At 48.1% G+C, this 27,715-nt stretch overlaps 1 protein-coding gene across 1 annotated transcript in view; it reads right to left on the reverse strand.

The window, feature by feature from the left end:
- The window catches only part of MTSS1 (MTSS1, I-BAR domain containing), a 157,217-nt gene that overhangs the window by 9,854 nt on the left and 119,648 nt on the right, over positions 1-27,715 (reverse strand). The window contains 7 exon segments of the mRNA XM_023530980.1: positions 303-513; positions 2,792-2,889; positions 4,158-4,265; positions 5,494-5,651; positions 16,922-16,996; positions 18,380-18,471; positions 19,522-19,606. Of these exon segments, the coding sequence (XP_023386748.1) occupies positions 303-513; positions 2,792-2,889; positions 4,158-4,265; positions 5,494-5,651; positions 16,922-16,996; positions 18,380-18,471; positions 19,522-19,606 (827 nt within the window).

Raw genomic sequence — 27,715 nt, forward strand, 5'->3', positions numbered from 1 at the left:
CTTCCTGGGATGCCAGACAGTGGCCGAACCTCTTTGAGTCTGTCCACTAAAGTGTGAGAACTCCCCAAATCGGTGATGACTCAACCAGCACCACCACGAACACAAGCCGCTACCCCACCTGATAGTAGTATCACTCCCCCGGGGGAAAAAAACAGAACTAAAGATGAGAAATTAAACCAGAGGTCTCTCCTGTCAGATGACAGAGGCCTCCAAGCCAAGGTCCTTCTGTGGTTCTAGCCGTCGACGCGGGGCTGGGCACCAGGCCGACAGCGGCTCCTGCAGCCAAGGACAGGCATCCTTACCTGGTTGGGGGCCTCTGGTGGCATGGGGGATGGTGACTTGGACTGGAAGGCGTCCTGGGATATGAATCCTGAGTCGTGGGAGGACACGCTGGACAGCCGCACGGGCGCCTGCTGGGCCAGGTTGGAGCTGCGGCAGCGGTAGTGTGAGCTGGGGGAATGTGAGTGCGAGCCGCTGGACCGCGAGTCGCTGCTGTTGACGCTGTTCAGGCTGCTGTGGGGACAAGCAGAGTGCGGGCGGCACGGGGGTCAGGCGAAGGGGGGAGCAGACAAAGGGCAGAAGGAGGAGGACGATGCAGTGCCGTCCGCATCCTGCCTCGGAGAAGCAGCGCGAATGGTGAGATGTGTTTTAAAATGCCAGACTATTAAGCTAGTAAACAAAAGGTGTTGTTTTTTTTTTTTTCCTATGTGAACAAAGGGGAAAAAACCAGCTGCCAGGATGCAGTTCTCTGATGGTGCAATGAGGTGTCCTCAGGATGGAGGCCTGTGATTCTAAAGGGTCAAGTGCTGCCCAATTCTGCTAGGTCATCAACCACCAACGCTAGGGGACTTGATGTCTTTGGCAGGAAAAGAGACGGGGCTGATGTTATCTGTCAACCTTCTCGCAGAAACCATGGCTCTAGAGCAAAACCCACGAAGGCTTCAGTGTGACCTGGATAGAAGGTGCAAGTGTCGCCCTTGGTTGGACCATCTGGGTCCAAGAGGCTTAAATCAACTCAGCCAACCATCGCAGTGTTGGTAGAGGCACCAACAGACGTCTCAAGGTGATTTCATCCTAGGTGAGCCTGGTTCAAGGCCACCGTGAAGAACATCAGCTCAATGTATCTCTGCCAGTGTCTTATTTTTTATTAACGAAGTTGATGCTTTAATGAATGGCTTTAACCTGGTCACAACTGTTTGTTTCTCTGTTAAAATATCTGTGGGCCTGGTGTTAACAGCACCCCTGGGACAAAAGGCAGGCGGCTCTGCCTGACTGAAGTCAAGCAAAGCTAAGCCATTCGCTTCCGAGAATAAACAGTAAACAGAATGTTGAAAAATGATACATATACTTTGAGTGTTCTGTCTACATCCATTTCCAGTCATAAGAAACATGCTCTACCCTCTATGTAGTAACTCAGACCATGAGAACCAGAACAAAGGGCAGCTGCAGAAGCATCGCAAGGGGGGAAACAAACAACCCAGCCTGGGGCTAGAAAGGTTATGGTTTCTGCTCCTAATCCTGTAAGAGAGTCTTGTCAAATTTTGCAAATTCTGACAGCTAAGAAGGTAGACAGGGCTGTGTGGCTGTTCTATACTGGAACTGCTTGGTGTGCATGTCCCGACAGACACAGGGGACATCGCTGCGGAGGAAATCACTGCAGCTGCAGATACTTATCACAAGTTGTGCCTTCCGCTCCCATCAGCCAGACAAAGGCATCTGGGCACTGATGCTGAAGCCACTACAACTCCACTCCAGCAAGCTCACGGCTGATGCTGTCAGCGCAAGAGAATTTCCTTCTCAAACTAAAACTAGAAGAAGGAAAAAATACTCATGCAGCTTTGCTTTATGCTAATGAGACAAAGTTTCTTTGGGTACCAGCAAAACAAAATGAAATACCAGCAAGAGATACATCATATACACACCCAGACACAAGGATGACATGAGACCAAGCAGTACTCTTAGGGTGTAGAAGGTCAGGATGTAGCACCTCAGCTCTGAAATTCTTGCTCAGTGTCGACTGTACAAACTCAGATGTGAAACACACACCAAGTGTGTTCAGAGACATAACCACACACAGATTCTGCAGACCCATCCTGCTCTTTGCGTCAATGCTAATTCACAGGAAGCGGAAATCCATTTGGCTTGGAAACGTCGAAGGAGGAACATCATTAAGTCATGTGTACAGAGAAAGATAAGTGCTGCATAACGAGATGTCCATCCTTCAAAGACAGGACAGACTTTGCGGGCAGCAAGCCAAGAATGGTCTTCTAACAGAAAACTTCTAGAAAACAGTCTTGCAGCTAGCGGAATTATTCCAGCTGGTTCTGTGTGTCAGGAACAGTACTAGCTAGGAGTGGTGGTGGTGGTGGTGGGTGACAGACCTAGGATTCCATTTACTTTATGAAACCCCGAGACAAAAACTGAGGGAAATGGATCATGAGCCACTGTCACTTCCTCCGTTTGTTTTGGCAGTGGCGTGATCGGTCTGTACAAGAGAAGGAACACCAAACGTGAATTCAGAAAGTGTGAAGATCCCTACAACACGCAGCTGCGAGAGAGCAAGCCCCAGCCACCAGTCGAAGGCCTGGTAGGGTTTTCCTTCTGACCTGGAACTAATCCGGAGACTAAAGAGTGAGACCACGATCACATGGAGTCTTTTCCGCTGACCACATCAGCATTTCCTGTTTAAAGTGAGCCATTCTAAGAGGTAAAGACCGGGCTATGGCTCACGCCCGCAGAAAGACAGAGGGACGCGTCGTCCGAAAGCAGGGGCAGAGCTGGCTTCACTTACCTGCAGACGCTTGACTTGCGGGACATGGTGGTGCTGGGGGAAGAGGGTGGCGTCTGGTACGACCAACTGTAATCAGAACCTTTCAAGTCCAAAATCACCTGAGGGGACAGAGCCAGGTGGGTAAGCGAGGTGCTGAGAAAGGAAACGTGGGCCATCAAATCTTAAAATCCGTAATATCAAAATTCTACCACCATTGAGAAAGGGGGATTTAAAAAAAAAAGTTTTGTGTGTGTGTGTGTGTGTGTGTGTGTGTTTTAACTAAAGAACCACACTACTAATTCATTAATGTCATAAAACATTTTTTTCTGAGATATGTAAAAATGTAATTAATTGGGGTGAGGGGGAAACATGAAATGCCATTCAAAAAAGAGAGGGAGAGGGAGATTTACAGTGACAGATAAACAATTCACGAGAGCCAATTACACCCAAGGCTAGAATTTACAGGATTTTTGTCTTATAGACACAAAGACAATAATGGTTTCAGGATTTGCTGATCTCACATTTTAGCCATTTGATCTGCAATGATCACTTGCGCCCTATTTGACCAAGATTTGATATTTTAAAATGTAACAGAATCAAGAGCAAATCAATTGTTTTATGGTCACTTCTGCGCCTGTCTTCCTTGCTTGACAAAGAAGTACTTGAGTGTAAGGCCTACCTTTCATTCATATAGTAGGTGATCAATAAATGTCGATTTATTGAGTGAATGCATGCATGCTGTGGTCTAATAAAAGCAATTTCATAGAACGGAAAATATGAGCTCTCCAATTTGTCTCCTGAGCTGGCTCTTGAAGGAGGCAATATGAATTTTATACGAAGGGCAAAAGCCAACATGTGATTCATCAGCCGTCCCCTCAAATATGTCCCTTTCCCCTTGATACAGTGTTAATGTCCCATGAACCAAATGAAGAAGCACCAACAAAAGTAATGTTTTTCATAAGTTAAGCAGAATTCTCATGCATTACTTAATTAGAATGGTTGACAATAATGACCAAGGTACACCACCGTCAGGTCCCTGCAAGAACGTATTTCTAGAGGGTAGAAGGACAAAGTGGTTAGAACACAGGCTCTGGAAACTGCCTGTTTCAAATCCTAGTTCTGCCGCTAGGTAGCTAAGTGATCGGGTGAAGTGACTGCTCGGTGCCTCAGTGTCATCTCTGTCAAATGGGGTGATAGCGAAGATCCGCTGCGAAAGAGCTTCGAACGATGCCTGGCCCACAGCGCGCATCACCCACAAGGAATGCTACATATCACGGCGTGAGACACGACAGCGATTCGGAATGCGATCGTGCCTCAAGGAACCCTCGGGACCCTGAACCTCACCTCCTTGGTTTGCTCTCCTGAGTGCTCAACCCCCGACTCCTACCTGTTCACTTGAGGAGGGCAGTTTGTGAGGGTCCATGGTCAGGCTTTTCAGATCTTCTGATATGGTCTGAAGGTGAGTTATTTCCCCCAGCATTGAGATTTCTTCTTCCTGAAGGACAGTAATTCACAACATGTTTTCATCATGAGTGATTCACTTCACTGCCTTGGTCTGACTGTTTTTATTAGGGTCACTGTTTAACCCTTTTGACTTTCCAGAACTGGTGCGTCCTTGCTGAAGGCACTATCAGCCCTTTCTTTTGGGAAATGCAAGGGACAAAGAAACCTGTCATTATCATGGAGTGACCTGTGTTTCCTGGACAGTGGCGAACCAAAGCCAGAGCGAACGTGTGGCCCTTCCCTGCAGTGTCTGGGGGGCTGGCAGGTTGGCTCGGACGGTCCGCCTGTGTGTTCTCACATTGCTGCGGCAGAGCCCCCTCCGTGGGCTGAGGCTCTCCTCTGAAGTCATTCAGCTTCAAGAGAGGACACGATTTGGAGATATTTTGGTCCAGATCTGATAGATCCTTGAGACAGCACGTGTGTTCAATAGAGATTAACTGCTCCCCTGCCCCCCACTTTCTTTCTTGTTTTTTTTCCCACCAGCTTAATAAATGGCGAGCAGCAGGAAGAGGGAACTGCGGAAGAAACTGTCATTCACTTTACCAAACTGCAGAGCTGGGGCTGTGGGCCCGGCAAGGAGGGCCCACGGAAAAGCACTGCGCTCAGGGGAACAACTCATACTCGGGCACTTTGCCGGGGTGGAGGGAGGTGAGCTGCTGTCTTCATATCGGCTTTAAGGAGGTCCCCAGCAGAAGTTCTCAATTACGGTATGCAAACGATTTACTTAAAAAATAAACCGGATTTGATTCATCGAGGTTCTTCCCATATTCGTCTCACAGTCACTCCCTGGTATTCAGCTTGGCCAGTGGGTCTCAAAGTCACCAGGAGGGCTTATTTGAAACACAGGTGACCGGGTCCCCATCCCCAGAGTTTGGCATTCAGTAGGTGTGAATTGGGCTGGCGACTGCATTCCTAAGCAGTCTTGGGCTAGGAAGCATACCTTGAGAACCACTCTGCTAGGCCCGCTTCGTTTGGGGAGAAAAATGGAGCAAATGGCACTAAGAACCGTGAACAAGCAGTGGGCCAGGCAGCCACCAGCAACTCGCAGAGCAGCGCTGGCCCAGAGAAGTGCTTCACAGATCATGATTCCTGTCATGATTCCTGACACAGCAGATTCCCAATGACTCGACGACGGACAGATAAATAAAGGAGGTAAATAAATAAGGAAAGTCTCCTCTAAGCTGGCCCTTCTGGACTTCTGGAACGTTCCACTAACTTACAATCACCGGCCGCAGCATTGAGATGAAGGTGCAGAACCGACCGCGTTCTTCAATCAAAGCCTTCCGGACCGCTTGCTTTTCTGTTTCCTCCAACAACAGGTATTTATCGTTGACATCTTGGAGAGCGCTGTCCAACTGGGGCTGGATGTCACCTCTCCCTGCAAACAGAACAGAGACCCAAGTGTGGCTTGCTGAGACACCAGCTCCTCAAACGAACCGCCCCTCAAACGAACCGCCCCTCTTCCCTGGGCTCCTTGCTGGAGCGGAAACCACAATTTTCTGAGCTTAAAAACGTTATTTATTTATACTCAGAGAGGATTTAAGGTGGCTGTTTTTCTAGGACCAGCCATTTCCAATTTCCAATGCCTGAAGGGCACACTGATCCTGGTTTATTCCTGACAAGAAAGATTCCCTGGGGTGACTCCTTCCGACTTGCCTTCTGCCAACAAAACCCCAGGACATGGCAGCCAGACCGTATTCTTTCCTCGTAGAAGATTCTGAAGAGGCTAAGGGATAGATGAGCTGAAGGCCTGTGGATGGCTCCAAAAACAGACATGAGCTAGCTTTGCTGGGTCAGCCTCAATCAAAGAGCCTCTGTTTAGACAGAAGTTTCTGTCCCTGAAGACAACGGTGGCAAGTGTCAGCTCTCCTGGCTCTGCAGCGGCCCTGGAAGTTAGTTTAATTCCCAGCAGAGAGTCCTGAATGCTCTTCCTATAAAACAAGGCCAGCAATAAAACCTACAGCAGACGTCCTGAAACCCGAGGGTGCAGTCAAGGGGCCAGGCCCACAGACTCCCCCGCTATGGGGAGACAACCATTTCTAGAGTTTAAGGTAGGGTGTTAACCTTTTAGATAGCTCTGGACCTTGCTCAGCAAACTGTCTCACAATGAGGCTTTTACGAGAACACCCCGCACCCACCGTCTGTGCACCTGTGTCGCTACGAAAGCAGAGTCGCTGCGTTGAGGACTCTCCGCCCGGGCCTGAGAGCACTTATAGTCGGGCCATTTAGAGAAAAGCCTGCTGTGCTAGAAGGTAAACACGGGCAAACGGGCCGCGTCGGAGGGAATGGCGACTGCAAATCTGATCTGCGGGTGGGGACGAGAGGGTGACCACCTGGGACACCAGCTCGTGGGCTTCCATGCTAGGCTCCCCCTGCAGGGGCTTCATCTCGTCACTGAGCCAGAGGATGGGTTCTAAGCTCCTTCGAGGCAGGCACTGGGACTCGGCGAGGCCCGCCCCCCGGCACGATGACCAGCATATGCAGCAAGTGCTCAATACGTGTTCAAGTGTTTCATACACAGAATATTAGCGATGGAGGGTCATCCAAGCCAAGCTGCTCGTGTTCTAGTAGGGGCCAAGGCCGAAAGAGGGTGAGGGCCGTGTCCAGGGTCAGTCAGGGAAATGCAGAAAGCCAGGGCAGAGCCCACACAGCCTGATCCCACCGTCCTCTCCCTGCCTCCTCGAGCTGACGGATGAATCCCACCCGCCTCCTACAAAGGCGTCTGGCCGGTCGCCATTTACCCCTCCTAAGAATCACACAGAGAACTTCGAATGCAACACATCGTTTGGTTTGAGAAGGAAAAAGATCAGGGAAAATTGCCTTGAATGTAGGAATATGTTCCGTATTTCCTTTCATAAGCAGATGAGAAAGCTTAATGTGGAGCGAGAGGCCAGGCCTCAAGAACAGCTCAACAGAAGAGGTCGTTGGATTTTATTAGGGAAAAGTCATTTCTGAGGCAAGGATTAAGTTCTAAGTTTGCATAAAGGGAAAATCGTATGGGGGTTAAAGGTCATGCTTGAAAATGCCTCAGAGGGCTCATAAAGTACAGTAAACACTCTGAATGCATAATGCATTAGTCTCACCTGCAGGTGAGAACACGTGCAGGATGAGGACAATGTGCAGCACTGAGCTCCACGGAGGGGTTCCATCCAACAATCACGTCAAGTAAGAATTTGCCGTTCGGGAAGTTTCCCTGTATTGTCAAGGGGAGCCTTTCACCCGTTCCTCCATTTAGTCACCACCTCTAGATAATCCTAGCAGTTCCTCTCGGTTCTCTATTCCTGCTTCAGCTTCTCCCCCAAGGACACAGAGGGCGTCACGCCACACGTTCCCCTGGCCACCACACCACAGGTTTCGCGAGTTGTCATTGGACAGGAAGCCTGGTCAAGCATTCTCCCGTTCTCCCTGGGGATCTGCTGAGGGTAGGGGGTGTGACGCCCACAGTCCCATGGACGCAAGCCCCAGGAGGGAAGACTGAGGTGTCACCAGCCCTATGAGAACTGTGGGTTTTCTCTCCCTCTATTTTAAAATGCTGGCTTGTGCACCTGCGTCCACATACGCCTGATGAGTGTGCGACGCCGCCCTGTGGCACGGCGGCTCTGCAATGCTGTCAACGCTGCCTGGCCTGCGACCCGCAGCACAGTGTCTCGGGCCCTGAGGGGTGAGGCCACGTGGCGTAGGGCTGGTGTGGAGGCCTTCCTCAAGTCTCTCAATCTCCTCGATAATGTTCTAACCAAGTCTAGAGGGCTGCAGACCACCGAGGATGCTCCCGGCTTCAGTGGGGGAGGGAGGGAGAGATGGCAGGTTAAAATGCGTCATGCCTGACCAAAGCCACTAGGATGTGCTTTGATTATGGCAGCAATTTGTTATTATCAGTCTGTAACTATAAGAAATTAGAAAAAGGTGTATCTTTACTTCCTTTCACAAGTTATGTCTATCTGTAATTAATAACACTAACTTTTAAAAATATACCTACATAGGAGGGCATGGTGGCTAGAACCCAGTGTTATCTAATCTCGTAAATATAAATTTAAATTATTCTTTAATTATAGGAAAGTTTTTTTAAATATGTATCATGTTATAATTAAAGGACCTTCAAATTGTATTATTCTAAGATAAGTATAATCTGCAAAGATGGCTGTAATTACAGTCACAGCGAGTACATTTCCACCCAGGATGTATCATAACCTAAAAACACAATGTTTTTAGGTTATGATTATTTCTTAGATTCACTAACATAATGTATAATTATATTTGTGAAACAACAACTGTGGAAGAAATGACTCCATGTCCCAGCTCGGAGCACTGGTTTTAGGGTACACTCATCCTTTCCGGTTGGGCCTCCCCCCAGCCATTGTTAAGAGTCACTGCCGACGCCTCATGGTCCAGCCAGTCCAGCTCCCACACGGACTTGATGCCATCCTCGCTTCCCCTCTGCTGTCAACAGCCTCTCTGGGCCATCCTGATCTCTAACGGCCCCTAATACGTCACCCCGACCGCATTTAGACCAGCTTGCCCAGAGCAGCCCCAAATCACGTTCGAAATGCAAATAATATCGCTTCTTGTCGAGAGCTCCCGTTTCTTTCACGAAAAGTCCAATGTCCTTAGCATGGCCCGCCCCGCGAGGCGCGCGTGGGTCACCCCTCCGCCTGACGCCGCGTGCTCCTTGGGCCGCGCTCTCCCCTCTGCCCTCCGCTCCGCGGCACAGGGCCTTCTCCGGGGTCCGGCTGCGCCCCGCAGGCCTCGGTCAGGCAAGGCCTCGGTCAGGCAAGGCCTTGGTCAGGCAAGGCCCTCCTGGAACTCTCTCAGGACGTGCTTCCTTGAGCTCCGAAGTTCCTTACACGCCTCCTTCAAACACTCGTCCCGGTACTAACTTTGTCTTTATTTCTCTAGTTCTCTGAGTGATGTCAGTCTCCCCCACTGGTGAGGAAGCCCCCCAAGTGTTTCTGCTCGGCCCTGCACCTTCTCACCAGCACACCTGCCTGGAAGACGGGCACTCAGACATCTGAGATGAATGAGGCACAGAGATCACCTTGACCTGAGTTGGCTCGCCCGCCTCAACCATCATGCCCTTAAACGGCCTAGCACCATAAAACTGGCAAATTCCAGGACCGCCAGGCCGCCCAAAGGAGGGAGGAGGTGCTGTAAACGGGCTTTCCAGATAAAATTCCTGAGCAAAGAGCTGTTTGTGAGTTTTTCCATAAAATCTAAGCCATCTCGGTCTTGAGAATTGTTTTTCCACCGCCCGTTTCCAGCTCTTGGTTGTATTCATGCTGGAGAATTCTGATGAACAAAAGCCAGGAGCCCTTTACTCCCCGAGGGGAAATCATGAGATTATTCTTTTCACAGAAAATACTCTTGGATACAAGTAATAGGTATGGTGTCATGGGCTAAAGTAGGGCTCTTAAAAGAGAAAAATTTGATAAAAAGAAAAAATTAAGTAGGGAGAGTTTACAAAGCTTTCTGTGATGAAATGACGATCCCACACTACCCAACATTTACAATTTATTTTCTCTAATCTTCCCATAATGTCCAAGGTAGGAATTAATATGCACTTTGGACAGAGGGCAAATCAGACTGAGAAAGGGCAAAGCGGCTTGCACAGGGCCACCGCGCCAGGACAGGGCACAGCCAGACTCCAAGCCCAGGCCTTCCTTGTTCAGAAGCCCCACGTTCTCTGCAGCTTCATGCTCACAGCACATAAACCCTGGGAACAAGGGAGCTAAAAACATGCTACATGGTAACAGCCCAATCGAAAAGCCAGCCGAGTGCGATTAGCACTATCTGGAACCTCCGGCTTCTTCATGCGCACACTGCAGCCCACACCAGAGCCTCGTGGCTGAACAAGGCAGTTGCCGTTCTCAGGCTAAGGGGTTTCCAAGGACAAACCCAGGACACACTGGGCCAGCACTGCTGTCAGAAAAACAACCAATGTCACTTCTTTTCCTGAGACAGATGTATGAGGAAGCTGTCAGAATCCCACGAAATGACTTCCATCTGCCCCCGACACACAAATACTGTATTTCACTCTAAGATGCCCATTTTTCATAGGTTTGCACCTCGCAAATCAAGATGCGTCCTACAATCAATGGTGTGTCATCATAGTTTAATCAGAAAGTTTTTTTCTTTTTTCGTGGTTCAGAAAATAACGGTCTGTCTTACAACCGATGGTATCTCAGAGTCCATGAAATGTGGGATATAAATACTGAAATACAGGATATAAATTCAGAAAGGGGCTTGCAAAGTGAAGCTGGAGATCAGAATTTGAAATGGAAAATTCCTTTTTCCAACTAAAAGGCGGCCTTCCTTATCCCTATATAAATCCTCTTCTACTCTTAATACCCTGCAGTAGTTTTTGATTGGTTCCCCAAAGTGAAAACAACCAGAAATCAAGATATTTGATAAGAGTGGAGGCTTTTTGACTTAAAAGTTTTCAAACAAAACCAATTTCTGTTATTCTTTCCACATGCCGTGCGTCAGTTTCCACTCATGTGTAAGATGTGAATTACAGTCCCTAGCTCACGTAACTGTCGTGAGACCAAATGAATTCATTCATTTGGAGCATTTAGCACAACGCCCAGCACGAGGTGAGCGCGTAGTAAGTGACAGGTGGGTGAGCACGTGGTGAGTACCAGGTGTCATCACGGCCGCACAGCGTCTCTGAAGTTATCCTCCTAACACTGGGCACCTTGGCTGGGGACAGTATGCAGGGCACAGAATGCAGGGGACAGAATGCAGGGGACAGGAGGCAGGGCACAGTAGGCAGGGGACAGTATGCAGGGCACAGTAGGCAGGGGGACAGTAGGCAGGGGGACAGTAGGCAGGGCACAGTGTGCAGTGTTTTTTAAACATGAGCTTTCAGTTACAGGTCCTCTCTGATCTATATAAATTTGAAAGATCCCATAATCCTTTCACTAAAGGAGGGAGTTTCGTCAGCAAGATAAACTAGTCTTAAGCAATCAGCTGCTTATCAAAGAATAAGATGAGACAGCTCAGAGCATAATCAGAAACTGTCCCAGTCCGTCCTGTGGCTCGCCATGCGTTGTGTCCCAAACAGAGCATTCTTGTGTCGCTGAGACAACTCCTCCTCTGTGGTCTGCCACCTGCCACCTGGTTGTCTCTCGCATTGCAGCTCTTGAACCCATTCGCCTCTATCCCTGGGGCCACTTCCCTGAGCCCTGGTCACTGTCATTTCTCGCCTGAACAAAAGCCACTTGCTAACTTGGTGTCCAGTCTGACCACTATCTAATCCAAATATACACTGTTGTGGAAGAATTTTCTAGAACTCAAGATGTTTTCAAGGGCTTCAACATAGTCCTGAAAGTCTCTAATGTGCTAAAAAGGTCATGACTGGGTCCCTACTCACCTTCACCCAGGCCCGTACCTGAGGGAAGACGGAGGCGCCATTCACAGTGTAAAGCCTCAAACTACAGCACGATCTTCCACCTCCCCAGGCCCTGGGGCTTGCGGGGCAGGGACAATGGGGAGCGCCTGCTTAAAAGGCAGGGAGTGACGCCAATGCTCTGAAATGTACACTCTAAAATGGTGAGTTTTATCACAATAAGCAAAAAAGTGGCTGTCTTACCTGCCTTCCAAAAGGTACACTAAAAACTGCCCAAGCTGTTTCACGGTCACGACATCGAGGACTGAAAAGGGTTGTCATTTTTAAAGCTGGGGAACAACTAGCCCAATGTCATCACGAGGGGAAGTCGAGGCAGAGCCACGTCCCCCGCAACAGCGGCCATCCTGGCCCCACCTGTCGGGGAAGGCCTGCGACCTGCATGGCTGGCAGATGACAGAATCCAGTTCAAATGGCACTTTGGAGCTGTGCAGTACCAATGCTCAGAGGACACTCAGGCAAGGAAACCACACGGGTGCATCGCGGACAGGCCTTTGCAGGACAGCGGCAGCCACGAGACGCCAAACGCGGCTTGAAGGTTTAGTAGCAAAATCAGCCACAGAATGAGGTTCAACATTCGGTCAAGAAGAATCATTCTGATTATTGAATTTGAAGCTCTGATACCTTTGAAATGAACCATTTCATAAACTCTGCTGAAAAAAGAAATACTTGGATTTTTTTTTAAATGGATTCTTGGTTTTGAAAAGAACTCAATGGTCCTGGGGGGAGTGGAGGGGGGTACGGGGCACACGCTTAAGGATATTTTGCAAGCTTAATAAAACCAAATCTGACTTGGGAATTATTTTAAGGGGTTATGTACTGTAGCTCCACATGATCTGATTGTGATATAAATACACATATACATATATATATACACTTAGATATATATGTATTTATAAACATATTTTATTTCCTGTGGAAAGGAGGGTTTAAATCACTCTGTATTTCTTCTTCCCATGGGTCTAATACTGAATTATGATGATGCAAAGGCTCTTAGAATGTTGTGTTAACCCGTTAAAGGGCCGGCCAAACATTGAAGCAAGAAAATGATTGAAATACACGCACACACAATTTTCTGAAAGTTATGGAAAATTAAGTAGGCACCATTGATTGTTCTGAGCTGGCAGGAGAACCTGGGCCACTAGCAAAGGTCTGGACAACCACAGAAAGCCCACGGCAAGGACCACACTGGGACCCGCCACCAGAGAGTCGGGATGGCACACTTACCGAGAGCATCCGCTGGCGGGGGGCAGACAGTGAGAAAGTGCAGGATACACAATTGCCACAAAAAGGAAAATGATAAAGTCAAACTGGTATTCGAGCAGCGGTCCTCCCTTTCTTTCACGAGTTAAACAGTCCACGGCTTGCCAGCGAATTTACATGGAGGCGCTTAAACCCACACCCACGCTGCCTTCCCTGACTCACTAATACCCTTTCGTTCTCATCTAAACGGAAACCTCTCCAGCTAGTAATCGCCACCCCTGGAGAAGGCGGGAGGTTTTTTTAAAAAAAAAGACAGATGAAGAACACATTCCTATAAGAAGCCAATTAAGATGCTTTTACCAAGAAAACCTTTCAAGTGTAATTTCTTGTACCTTGAAAAGTAACCAGGAAAACCGAGGACACAGAGTTTAGCTGGGGTGGAAACGGGAAAAAAAAAAAAAAAAAATTAAGGAATTTAAAATTTTAGTATCAAAGCAAATGATATGCTAGTCTGGACCTCTGTGAGTCTGTTTATTAGGTTTATAATATTAGCTTTGCAGCATCTGGTGAAAAAGGATAGACTCAACTATTTAAATGTCAGGCTTAAGGGTTAACATGTTAAAATGTTCCAAGTCTCTCTCTCGAAGGAAGTCGCTGATAAACCTGCAGTTACAGATTGACACAGAAGGCTGTACCATAATTAATTTTTAAATTTAAATTAATAACAACACGAGAGGTAAACATGAGAAATAAGGCTTATGACTCTGCACGATTAGGTAACAAAAGGAGGGAGACAAAGCTTTTCCACCTGCAACCCTCTGACTTCCCCAGGTGGGTTGTGGCCAACTCCAGAACCCCAAAGGCCTTCGGCTGACACCAAGCAGCAGGGAGAGGGGGCTCAAGAGACATCATTTGGAGATGGGGGCTACTGGGTCAGCCCCACGCCACCTCTCTACCTTCCTGCTTGTCCCCTTACCTGCCAACGAGGCTGTCTCTGCTCTGTGCCTCTGACCCCGTGCACTAGCCTGGAACTTCCAGAGGGTGGGGACGTCTCTCCAGCCCCCAACTCTCTGTCTAGTGTTGACTCCTAGAGGTGTTCAATAAGCCTGCCTTCCACAAAAACAGCTACATCCACCTGCAGCTGGAACACATGCCGAGTTGCTCTAAAGTGATTCTGAGATAAAGTCTAACCCCAAACAACAAAAAAAGTATTTTCGATGGTAATATTTAAATACCACACATTAAAAATGAGCACTTTCCATATTACAGAAAAAAAAAGAGTCAAAGAAAGAATGTGACAAAAGGTGATATCTATGGAGTGAGAATTAAGGTAAGTTACACACAAAAATTATACCCAATATGTGTCAGCCTATGTCAAGGGCAGTGCTAAAACCATGCTTAAAGGCACAAGGCCATCTGAAATTTTGAGTCAGAAGAATTTTTTTAGATCCAAGATTATAGTTTTCGAAAAAGGCATGGCAGAAAGCTGCTGGATAACTTCCTGAAAACATATTAAAAGGGAAATGATTATTTAGCTGCATAAATCAGATTCAGTTCCATCAGGACAAAAAAAAAAAAAAAAAATGTATCCAAAGCATTCATCCATGCTACTATGGGGTGTAAATCTCAAATGACGGCTAACCCTTCATAATTCAGGAAGCTACCCGCTGAGGACAGGGAACAAATGGAGAGGCTTCTAGAAAAACGAGAAACTTCAGCTAACCAGACCCAAATCAACTGGAACTCTCAGATAACCGGATTCCTTCTGGCCTACAACCTGCAGAGTTTCTAGCCCTTTCTCAGGCCACATATCTAAGAAAGCAGGCTATCTTAAATGCTCGCTCAGAAAGACAGCTCTGGTCCCTTCTCGAAGGCTCCAGTCACTCCAGAAACACACAAATAAGGAACACTTGGTCAAAAAAAAATGGACTGGTGTATTTCAGAAAAAAAGGGTTTCTTTTGGTTTTGTTTTTTTGTTTGTTTTGTCTTTTAATACAGGAAATAAATAAAAACTGTTTTCTGGAGTAACTAGAACATCGTTTGGAACATTCCACGCTACTGATCTGATGGGGCTTGTCGATGTCAGCACACCATCACCGCCACCTTGTCTGGAAAGGACATGGTACCTGAGACCGCTAGATATATAGCTGAGGCTGAAGAGATGGGCACTTCAGAAGCCGCTGATCACAGCCTCCATTCTCTCTGCCATCAGGCCCAGGGGCCCCGAGAAACCTCACAGCTCCATGCCAGTTATTGCCCCGTCTCAGGACCAGGAGCCTCTCCTCCTGTTACATAGTCAGCGCCCTATATGTCCTGAATCTTTCTATTCGGCGCCTTAAAAGGGAGCTCATTATCCTCTCTGGGCAGCCTGAGCCAGTGCTGGGCAACTGTAATTGCCAGAAACTTCCTTTTGTGTTGCACTCCAATCAACCTATCGGGCTTCCCCAGTAGGTCCAAATTCTGCTAATTGGACAATGCCAGTGACTTTGAGTGACAGATGGGGACTGTTTCAACCTCCATGCAGAATTCAGATAAAAGGATTATCACTGCAGCCAAAAACTTAAGGCCTCTGAAAAGAGAAGTCTGGAAGAGCGAAGGGAAAATAGCAACTGTTTCTTACCTCATCCTTGTCACCAAACTCCCAAACCTTTTTCAAGCCATAAGCGTCTTCCCTGGACCCTCCCTCTAAACTCATAATCTCTCCTATCTCAAAGCTGCCAAGTTGTCAATTAAGTGGAATTCAGCTCTAAATTTTTACCAGCCTGTGCTTTCATGGGACCTCAGATTCGATGAACTACGGTGGCAGTTTTATTTACAAACATTTACCGCTAGACTCGCTAAAATGTTACTGACCACAAACCCTATCACTTGCCAAATGCTTGCTCCCAGGTGCCCTTGTTAGACAGAAGGTAATTCTGAAGCACCAAGACCAGGAAAACGCATCCAGAAGAAATGACTAGAGCCAAGATGAACAGAAAATCTGATTATGGGTGAAAACTCTTGAAATGGTCTCATGGGTTTTATAAAAACTGGATGGAACATTTTTTTAGAAATGCCAAAGCTTGAAAACTTTGTGCCATCCTCACTCCTTTTCCACTGAACCACTCTGTCTCTCCAAATGCATTTTCTTCTAATTCTAAACAATAACAGCTTGTTTAGGAAAGAGGAAATTTAGTTTTGGGGCTTTCTACCTAAAAAGACCCTTGTCTCAAATAAATGCTAGACTTTACCCATGGAGTAGCCTGATGGGAAAAAGTCCATTTTACCAGGTGGGATGCAGCAAATTAAAAAACTTTATATCAAGAATAGCCTAGAAGGAATGTCACCTTCTCAAGTTCAAGGGAAGGTCCCTACATTTTAGGTCTCCGTAAAATGTTACGAATACTTGCAGAGTGGAGGTAGCTAGACGTTTCTTTTCGTATTTCCAGTCCATGCTGGAAGAGGCTCGCTGGGTCACTGGTCTGACAGAGAACTGGTCTGTGAGTGACAGTAAGCAGGGAGGCGGGAGGAGGGGCCTGCTGCTGGAGCCTGGTTCTCCTCATCGAACTCCCACCCTCGAGAACACCATGAAAAATCTCCCTGTTAGCAGTGGCTCCTGGCTCCCACTGCAGCCACTTCTAACATTCTCACAGGACTTAATAAAGGGTTTAGGAGATTATAGGCTATGAAAGATGGAGAAGAAAATGACATAATTTCTGTAATAATTAAAACAGAACATTTGCATAAAGGCTTTTGTGCACGATCCCAAGTCTTCCAAGAAATTTATAGGTTTCATTATAACGCACGGTGGGCTTGGCAACTGTCAAATGTTGGAGACAAAGGTCGGGGAGGGAACTAGTCAAGTGCAACTTTGCAAGGGCCTCAAATTAATAGATAGTTTGCACTTGAGAACTTTAATTCTGATGGATTCTACTCGTCCCCATCTGTTCTCCAGGGCCATCACACATAAGAAAGTGCGAATCGAACACTTTCTGCTTCAAAGACAAATCAAGCACGTGCTCATTTTCCCAAGGGAACACTATTAACCGCAGAATCCACAGAGTTACCTTTTTTTGCTTTCTTCTGCAGTTTCAGGGTATCCGAGGACTTCTTTTTTATTTCTTGGCGAGCTTTTTTATATTCTAAGAGGAAGCAGAAGATTGACTCGTTTTACCACTTTGCTCAACAGAAAGTATTTCTGGAACAGCCAGCACTTTCATCACAGAAAGCATAAACTGTGACACACAGTAAGTAGCTTACTTTCATCAGGACTATCCTGATAAAAATGGCATGAAGACATTTTCGAGCAGAGGTGAGAGTCACATGAAAAGCGACAAAATGCAGTGTGGCCTTTCCATATGGCATTCATTTATACCGGCTTTGAGGAAAGTCGTTATTTGGGAATATTTCACTAAAAATGAAAAATTCACAATTTCTCAGCTCAAGGATGAGGAAATATTTTCTACGTTATCTACTTTCCCAAGGCCCAAATCTCCTTAAAAAGGACCCACGTGGCAGACACTGGACGGATGTAAAACTCAAGGGAGAACACCGCAGCCCCAGCATGGGGGGAACCTGGCAGAGAGCGGCCGCTGGCGCACGTTAACTCTGGGGCTGGACACTGTGGACGCCAAGGAGGGGCCGCCCCCACCCACCACGTCCCCGCCCCGTCTCCGCAAACCACTTCCTCTCACCGTGACGTCCCCATTTCCGCTGTTACCTCCATCATCCAGACGTGGACACCTAACACGACAGTCACCTCCGGCATTTCTCCCTCTGCGGCCCTCGTGTTCGCTTAGCGGCCAGCTCGACCAGTTCGCTCACGGGTATTCCCTACATCTCCCCCACCGCCCTCAGCCTACAGAGCTCTCACTCATCTGCTCCGCTCCTGGAAACGCAAGTCAGCTGACCCTTTCTTTCCAGTTTTATCCACTCGGATCTGCCCTCATGCTGGCCCTCCCCAGCACTTACTGGGTTGTATGGTCCTTGGAGCCATGGCCAGCACCCCCAACCTTTGGCGCCAGGAAAACCAACAAGGGGTGGTGTCTGTCTGGACCATTCCGTCCCCAAAGCCTGGCACATGAGGTACTGAGACTCACCGGTTCAAGGCATATGCAGAGAGAATGGCCATTTCTGGGCAAGGAGACCCAAGGTTTGCTCGTATCATTAAAGGTTTTGTTTTCAAAAAGTACTGAAATGGCTTAAGTATGAATCTTTGGCAGTTAAGCCTGGTATTACAATTCCATTTTAATTCAGCTGGTCAAAATCAATGCCCATTGAACCATCAGGCTATCAGCTGCTGAGTGAGGTTTCATGCCAGAACACCAGCACTGAATCCTGCCACGAAATCACTTTCGACTCCTTATCCTCAGACACCGAAACGCTTACAGGAGACGACGCAGGGACACAGTGGGCCCTTGGGTGACACAAGTAAACCCAGCGGCGGCACTGGGCAGCCTCCGGAAACGCCCGGCAGCCTGTGCTTCTCGGAGCGCCGCTACACATCGGACGGCCTGCCCTTGTACCTTTTGCGTGGTCTTTATCCAGCTGGTTGGCCACTTTTTTCCATTCTTCCATCTGTTCTTGAAGTGGGTTTATCAGGCAATCGATTAAAGCACTTTTACCAAAAAGAGAAAGAAAAGGAAAAATTAAACAGATACATTCTGTTGACAAGATTTACATTTGGTTGTCAAAACATACCTACATCGCGATTACCTGAAGCAAGATAAGGCAGCATACTAAGCCCAAGTTCACTTCCAAATCCCCTGATTTTGTAACGACCTTGTTTTCAAGATGTGTTTCAATGACTGTTAAGAAGCCAGAAACGTGACTGGTTGAAGTGACCTCTCTTCTCATGTCCCTGTTTATATTCCAGTGCTTGTATTAACAAGCAAGGATGCAGACAGGTGGGGTCACCTTCTGGCTGCACGGCAGAAAGATCTGAACCCAGGCCTGGCTGACTCCTGCTATGTTCTGTCCCCTCCCACTACGTGCCTCCCGTGACAGCCCTGCCAGGAGCGCCAGAGGCATTTCACTTCAGCGGCAGAACGGTGTGAAACAGCTGAATTATGCTGATCTGCTTGGAAGAACGTCCATTATCACGGGAACACTGGTGGCTCTCCCTGTGCCAGCCACTACCCTTTCTGCCCACTCTGGAGGCTGGTACGGCAGACTGGAGGCTGGCAGTGTGGAGGGCTCTACGAGCGCCCACCACCCTCCTGGTGGGTCTGCAGGCAGCACGCCGGGAGCAGGACAGCAGAGCACAGCCCACGCCCAGTACTGCGGCTGCTCCCGGGCGCCGGGACCCAAAGGCCTCGGCAGAAGGCACTGGCCTGCCGCTGACAAGAGGGCGAGGAGGCAGACACAGGCGCGCAGAGGGGTCCTGAAGCGGGTGCGAGCTCTGTGAGGGCAGGGCCCCAGGCCGTCCGGTGGCCCGCTGTATCCCCAGAGCCCAGACCAGTGCCTGGCACATAGCAGATGCCCAACAAACACAGGTTCGCTGAGGGAGCACTAATGGGCTATGACGACAGATGGGTTGTGGGGATTTAGACAGGAAACCAGTGCCAGGTATGGCGAGTTACACCGCAAGTGCCACACAGCACTGCTTCCTCCACTCAGCTGGACTTCGGCTAGGGAGTCTGAGATCTGGGCGAAATATGCTCCTCACCTCGAAAACTGCCGCAGCTTGGCTTCGATGCTCCTGTGCCTCATGCACATCCTGGTGAGGGCAGAGCCAATCTCCCTTGTGCCACCTGAAAAGCAACAGAGACAAAGCTGAGGATGGCAGACAAGTCAGAATCACTGAAATATTTAAGGGAATGAAAGGATTTAAAAGCAAGCCAGACTTCACCACGTGTGAAACCTCAGCTACTATCTGAGGCGTCTCACCATGCAGATGTGTGTGCCCACACACGTGCATGGAGATTCATACGTATGGCAACATATGCTTATTTAATCACTTACACAAAAGTTACCTTTACTATATATAAGACCCTGTAATATTTTCTATTCTAATTTTTTTAAAATGACGATTGTGACCATCATGAAATTGATTTTACAACCCACTAATGGGTCAATGACCTGCAGTCTGGAAAATACTTTCCAAGGAAGATAATCAAAATACTACCTGATATTTAGAGAAAAGCTATAGTTTTCTTTTTTTTCCCCCCCTGTCTTCTGGCAAAATAATCCTCTTAGCTATTTAGAATGGTTAATAAAGGCATTTCAGCTAAATATTTCAAAACACATACAGGTATTTCGGAGACCAGGAAGGCTAAAGCAAAATGAAGCAAGAGAGTATTTTTAATGGGTTTAAGTAACACCAGTGAAAGAAGTTCATAAACTCAGCAAATATTAAAACAAACTGCAATACAGTCTGACTTTCCCCAAATTCTTGTCATACTTGTCCCTTCGGGCACACCCTTTTCTAAGATTATTTTTGAAGCTCCCTTCCTTCCCCATCTTAGAAACCATGCTTGAATCAGCATTTACTTGGGCGCAGGGGACGGGGGACAAATTGCAACCACAGATGGCAATTTTGTACTGAGTGCCGGACAGCACAACTATAAATGTTATGAAAACACTAGGTTCATGAAATCGGGGGGGAAAGTATTAAATAAAGCTCTGTTTTTTAAAAGAGGAGGCCTTCAAGGGAAAGCCGCAGGAATTTACGGCAGGTTTATCCAAGTCGACAGGAGAAAAATGACCACCCCCTTCCCCAGGGCTGGCGACATTATTGGGGGCCGTGTGTTCCCTCCAGCCTTCTCTCCTAGAGATGCGGATGTGTGGTTTCAGCTCCAGCGGTTTTCCATCTTATTCTGCAAAACTAACAGGTTTCCGGGGCCAAAACATGTACTAATGATGGCGATATATAGTATATGTTAATATTTCTACATTTTATTTTAGTCTGAAAAGAGAAGCCTTTTCAGAGCTTCTCTCCCATTCCTCCAAAACAGGGTTAACTCAACCTTAACACTCCTGATGTGTGAGCCGGATGACTCTTTGCTGGGGGGCTGTCCTGTGCATCCTACAACGTTTAGCAGAATCCCCGGCCTCTGCCGACTAGAGGTCAGTAGCAGCCCCCCAGTTTGTGACATCCAAAATGTGTTCTCTGGAGAATGAAAGCAAGCCCTACCCCGCCCCGGTTAAGAAGCCCTGCTGTACAAGAAACTGAGCAGGAACTAAAAGTCGTCTGAGGCTGTTTAAATGGCGAGAAGTCTGAAAAAATGTTGCCCTTTAGCTCTGGCACCTGCAGCCACTCAGGCGTGAGCTGACTGACCACCTCAGCACAGCCAACTGCTGCCGCTCACACCTCTCCGCCAGGGAAAACCAGTAGAGGGCGCTGTTCCCACACGAGCGGCTCACCTTCCCCGCTTCCCGTCTGGTTCTCTTAAACTTTTACTGCCTTCCAAGCAAGGATGAGGAACATTTTATCCCAGCGGAAAGAGCTTCTATTTCTCCTGGGCTTTCATTTGATTAAAAGTTAATAACACGGCCATGCAAGGAAACGCACACTCATTCACTGCTGGAAGGAATGGTAAATTGGTACTTTTCTGGAGGAAAATTAGGCGGCATCTATCAGGAAAAGTCTTAAAAACACGACTCCTCCTTGACCCAGCAATTCTACTCCTAGAAATTTAACCTGAGGAAATAATTAAGGATGAGAGCAAATCCTTACCTATGAGGCTAGTCGTGAAAATGTTGTTTACAATGGTAAAAACTGGAAATGAAAATATCTCATTATAGAGACTGGGTTAAAGACACATGCAACACAGCCACACAACGGAATAGCACGCAGTCACCTAAAAGGCTGCAGAGTGGTGTATTAGGGTCATGGGACGGTGAGTCATTTGTATAGAGCCTAGGACATGCAGGGGCCTTGGAATAAATGCATGAATTCCATTAATCCTCGCAACTCCCGGTTGTGCTGGTACTATCATAATTCCCATTTTATAGAAAGGAAAAGTTCCTTATGTAACTTGTTCAAGGTCACATTGCTAGTAGGTAGGATTCTGCCCCAGGCTGAACCTCCAAGGTCTTATGCATTTAACCATTCAGCATGTGGCACTCATTACAGACAAGGGGAGATGGGAGGGGACAGAGCCAAGAGCCTAGAACACTCCGCTAAACTATTAGGGTGTTAGGGCTTTACAGCCCACCTCTCAGATTTTGGTTCTTAGCCTATGACCGTCAAACTGGTACCAGGATATTGAGCTCTGGCCTCTGCTAAGTGACTACAGAGAGCTAAGTGATGGAAAGCTGCTTCACTGATGATCTCTGCCTCAGTTTCCTCAAGAAAGGATTCTTTGGCTGGCAGAGAACGCCTCGAAGCTCGGTTCCCGCATCCCATCTCTCTGCTCCCTCATTTCCGTTACTTTCCTGGGTATTTTCCATAGATGGCCACGGGTCATTTATCATCCCCAGAAGGCCCATGCTTCTCAGAACTGTGGAATGATAACGAGCAGTTTCCAAACAGGCTGCGTGTGCTCCACACTGTGCTTCTGCAGCACAGGAAGCCGTGAGAGAGAGGAAACAAAGAACCGCAAAGAAAACGACCAAACAGCAGTGTGTCTGTCCAGCTGGGCATGAGGGCAGGAGACAGGCAGATGACATCCTCCACGGACCCCGGGACCCATCCGTTAGAATTACTGCTGATCTGGGCAACATGGGGCACCTAAAAATAGCTCTCTCTCTCTCTGTGGATGTGCTGAACGACGTCTTATGCTTTTCCTGACCCTGGCCAAAACTTAAAAAAAAAAAAAAATCAGCAGGTCTGAAAAAGCTTCAGAGGAAACTGGCTTTGGCTACAAAGACAGAGCAGACATCTGGAAGAGCTCCGAACTGACAGCGAGAATATTTATGGAAATCAAATGGCTGATTGAGACACTTGGCAGCTTGTGAGTGAGGACAAGATCTTGCCTGATTCTGTATGCCCTGCGCCCAGCATGAGCGCCGGACGAAGGGACCGATACTTACCATTTTGAGAGCAAACCACCAGGCCAGCTCTACCCAGAGGCAGGCCCAAGGGAATGAGTTTATCTTTTGTTTAATCCATAAATAACTGTGTATCTTCTAAGTGCACACTATAGAAGATTCACAATTTCTTATTACACTAGAAAAGGTCTATAAAAGGATTCAAGGTCGGCCTAGAGAACCATGGTGACTGTAATTGATTCGGTGGCTTAAAGAAACACATATTTATTATTTTACAGTTATGGAAGTCAGAAGTCCCAAATCAGTTTCATCAGGCTGAAATCAAGGTTTGGAAAGGCTCCGTTCTTTCTGAAGGCTCTAGGGGAGGACTCAGTTCCCTTGCCTTTTCTGGCTTCTAGGGGCTGCCTACATTCCTTGGCTCGTGGCCCCTTCCTCCATCCACAAGGCCAGCAATGTAGCATCTTTTCTCTTCCTTGACCTCTGCTTCTGACCTCATATCTTTTTTCTCTGACTCTGATCCTCCCCCCCTTCTTAAAAGAACTCTGTGGCTGTACAGGACCCACCAGTATCATCTCTCTGACTCAACATTCTTAACTGAATCACATCTGCAAAGTCCCTTTGCCACGTGAGGTACTATATTCACAGGTTCCATGGATGAGGACATGAGTATGTTTGGGGATCATTATTCTGCCTACCGAAGATGCACAGGAATGGCTAATTTGGAGAGTACGGAGGGCACTGTGGTTCAATCTCCAGCATCCATTCATCCTCGGATGGTCAGTCTGGGCCAATGATCTAATTTCATCCCCTGTGGCAGTGGCTGGTTCACGGATGGGACCGACATGGGGAAAAGGTTGCTGGGGAGGACTCGGGACGATTTCCCTGATCTTAAGAAGGACCCCACAGGATGTGGACATGAATTAGGCTACCCAGTGGCTGCAGCTGGCCATCAGTATGGCCTTGGGGACACATGCCTTAGGACGAAGCCTATCCTATGGCAAAAGGCAGAAAGTGCCTGGGCCCCAGTCACCTTGCTGAGCCACCAAATTAACACACCCAGAGCCTGCTCTCCCCCACGGGCCCAGGCTCCTGTTCTGCAAGAGCGTACAAATCCTTATTTTTAAAGCCGCAGATTAGGTTCTGCTTCTTGCCAGCTGAAAGAAGAAGGAAGGGTGCAATGCCCTCCCAGGGCACCAGGAATCACCCTGCTGCTAAAAATAAATGTCAGCCCATCCCTCGCTACTGAGAGACACAGAAATACTTAATGGCGAAACTCATCGTTCTTTTCAGTGTGGTCTATGTAAGCACTTTCTCCCATAACGAGCAAAGGTTCTTTTATAATAAAGTAGCACAAAATCAGTCAGCAATCTGAACTGGATGATCGGCAAAGAGACAAGGAGTAGAAAGAAAGAATAAGGGTCCAGAGGCCAGACTATCAAGGATACTCTGTGTTTTGCGCATGAAGACATACATTCCTCAGCGTTTACTGAGTGTTGCATTAGTTTCCTAGGGTTGTAGGGTTGTGTAACAAAGTACTCCACATCAAGTGGCTTAAAACAACCAAAATTTATCATCTCACAGTGCTGGTGACTAGAAGTCTGAAGTCAAGGTGTCAGCAGGGACTTGCTCCCTCCGAAACCTACAGAGAAAGAATCCTTCCTCGCCTTCCTGTAGCTCTGGTGGGTATGGCGACCCTCGGCTCGTAGACGCGTCACTCCGGGCTCTGCCTCCGACCTCACGTGGCGATCTCCCTGTGCGTGTGTCTTCACGTGAAACGTGCACGCGCATGTGTGTGTGTATCCAAACTTCTCTCTTCTTATAAAGACACCAGTCGTATTGGATTAGAGCCCACGCTCCTAACCTTACCCTAACTTGGTTACGTCTGCAAAGACCTTATGTCCAAGTGAGGCCATATTGACAGGAACCAGGGGTTAGGACTCAACATCTCTTTTTCGAGGGAGACGATATACCCCACCCACAATAAGTATCCATCCACCAAGATGATGAGGACAAGGGCCTGGCCCGTGAGAGGCTCAGTCAGGTTAGGGGGGCAGGACACCTATGAAAATGGCACAGGGACTATTTTTGCAGCAACCCTACGAGGCAGGTATTGTTAGTCCCATTTTATAAGCAGAAAAACTGGAGCTGAGGAGGGCTAAGGTACTTGCTGAGGGCCACAGGGCTGGGCAGCGGTAGGGCTGGGATCCGAGCCCTGCTTCTACTGATACCGAGAGGCTCTTTCCTGCCATTACGAGCTGGAGACATTCCCAGCCGAGGACAAAGAGGCACATTAAAGTCCCAAACAGAACAGAAACTGTTTAACGCCTATTTGGTGCAGATGTGGAGAAAGTAAGGAAAGTGGAGCCGCTGATCCGTCCCCCCAAAAGCCTGACATGGTTACGCCCTTCAAACTGCCACTTGCCACGGTGGCTTTGCAGAGAGAGACAGGAGAGTGGCATCTATCGAGTGGCATTGTCCCATCTCTCCATGTTACCTCATTTGCAGGCAGCTTCCATCTCCCTACACAGCGGGGGGCTAATGGCCAGGCCATTGTGGGGTCTGCTGTGTGCAGGTGGCTAGTGAGGACTGAAAAGCCAGCTCTGTCAGGACAGGCTTCTGCGGAGAGAGGGGAAGGGCTGGAGGAAGCAAGACTTAAGAAACGCTTGGGTCAAGCGCACGGCTACAATAAGTCTCTGTGCCTCTCAGCGGCCCCTCTGAAGGCTAATATTGGAAGGCTAATTGGCAGGCAGGCCAGCTGGACAGGAGCGTGCTCTCTGACACCCCTGAAGGAGAGGCATCCAAAGGGACAGGGTGACGCGGCAGGGTCTCTCGACCTCAGCTCTGCTGGCCTTTTGGACCAGATCGCTCTTGGCTGCGGGGCCGCCCTGTGCACTGTACGGTGCTCTGCAGCATCCCTGCCTCGACCAGCTGGGCGCCAGTAGCCCTCCTCCTGTCGTGATGACCGGAAGTGTCCGCAGACATTGCCAAACGTCCTCTGGGTGCACAACTGACCCTGTTGTCCTTCTCCCATAAGGAGGGGTCTCCAATTCTGGAGCTGGGCTTTGGGAAGCCGCACCTGACACACTCAGCTGTAACAGCAGCGGCCCCATACACACGCACCGCCGCAGCTGTGAAAAGCTATTAAGCTCGCTGCCCACCCCAGGCTTCATAAGCACAGAGGTAATAGGCAACTCCTGCTCGCATAATGAAGAAAATATTCTGCCTGCCATTAAAGAAACATTCATTTCAAAACACACAAGTGACATTCCCCACAAAGTCAACAGGCACTATGTCCCTCCCCTGAAGCCTTAGGGACACATTAATGTGACCAGAGGCAGCTTACGTTCAAGTACAAAATATCAGAAATATTCAAACTACTAGGAAAAGGAGCCCGAGGGGCCCTCGTGAGGCCGGGTCTCAGGCATGGAAGACCCACTGTCCAAGTGGTTATGACAAACTCATTCATGAGCCAGACAGGAACTTGAAGGGACAAGGGACAGCGGAATAAGAAAGCGACCTCAGACCTCTCAACAGCTCGTGGCTTCTATCCAGACACCGGCCGGTGATGCCCTGTCAGCCCCAGAGTCTCTGAAGATCTGTGACACAGACACTAAACAGGTGCCACGCAAACCTAAGCTGGGCAGGTGCTCTCTCCTCGCTGCACACGATGCTGGAATTGCTTACTGTACCCACTTGGTTATGAATTTAAAAGGTCTGGGAGAGGTGGCTGCGTGTGGTTCCCAGGCACCTAACTACCGACGTGTCAAATATGACTGTACGTTCCCCCGTGACTTATTTTTATTGGGAATCTTTTCCCCAAACTTATCTGTTTCATCCACACCGAATCTCACCTGTTGAAGTAAGCAACCCTCTGCCCTCCCCACTGAACTCCAAGAGGGTCCTGGGGCTTCCTAGCATCTGCGCCCATCCTCTGTCCTTCTTGACATACACTTGGGTGATATGCAGACCCTAAGCAGCCTGTAAGCAAGATGTCTGTGGCAGCAGCATTGTCACCACGGCTCACCTGGGGTCTTGGCACAAGCTCCTTGCCATCTCCCGAATTAGCATGAGGGTCACAAGGAAAAGCAGTAGAGCCAAAGGGTTAAGAGCTCGGCTCTGAAGTCAGACAAGTAGATTTAAAGCCCAGCTCCTCCATCTGTCAGCTGTGTGACCTCAGCAAGGGCCTGACTTACTTAGACTAAAATGTTGATGACTGTACTCTAAAAAATGAGTATGTCGACTGGTGTTTTGAGTTATCTTCGTTGCATTCATCGCACCCAAAAGGCATCATTTACAATTTCCTGTTTGGGCTTCTTGTGAAATGACCTGAAATCCTAGATCTTTTATAATTGTTATCCTCGATCTTTTATAATTTCCTCATCCATATATCATTTGATGGTAATATTTTTTTTAAGGCAGCTTACGTCTATCTTATTTTTCTAAACAGTCCACTTATTTTGGTAGAAATAACCAATCTTGATGTTCACACTCATATTCCAAAGATTTATCTAACTTATAATTAAATAACGTCAGGATTGTCCATACAACTGGCATCTACAGGTCTGGGAGCACATAAGACTGACTCGAGGGTAAGCCTGCAACTCAGGTGGGGGAAGTGTGTGGACAAGCCTTCTAGCTGCGAGCCGAGTGAAGGCAGGCGTTGGTACATTTTAGAGAGAAAATAAGGAGCACTGGTTACACCCATGGGCTGATTCGGCAGGGCTCTGTTGTAGCCATAACTGGCCAAGTCCTGCAGCAAGGCCGAGGTCAGAGTCACCAGCTCAGGCCCAGCTGGAGCACCTGTCCACATCGATGTGCCAGCCCTCACTTCTCCGAGGAGCTGGGTAATGCGTACATGGAATGAAAGTTACCTGCACGAAGGACGGCTTCTGAGAAAGCCGGAATTGTTCCTTCTTCCCAGGCATCTC

This window comes from Pteropus vampyrus, unplaced genomic scaffold (genome assembly GCF_000151845.1).
Source record: "Pteropus vampyrus isolate Shadow unplaced genomic scaffold, Pvam_2.0 Scaffold59, whole genome shotgun sequence".
Classification (NCBI taxonomy): domain Eukaryota; kingdom Metazoa; phylum Chordata; class Mammalia; order Chiroptera; family Pteropodidae; genus Pteropus; species Pteropus vampyrus.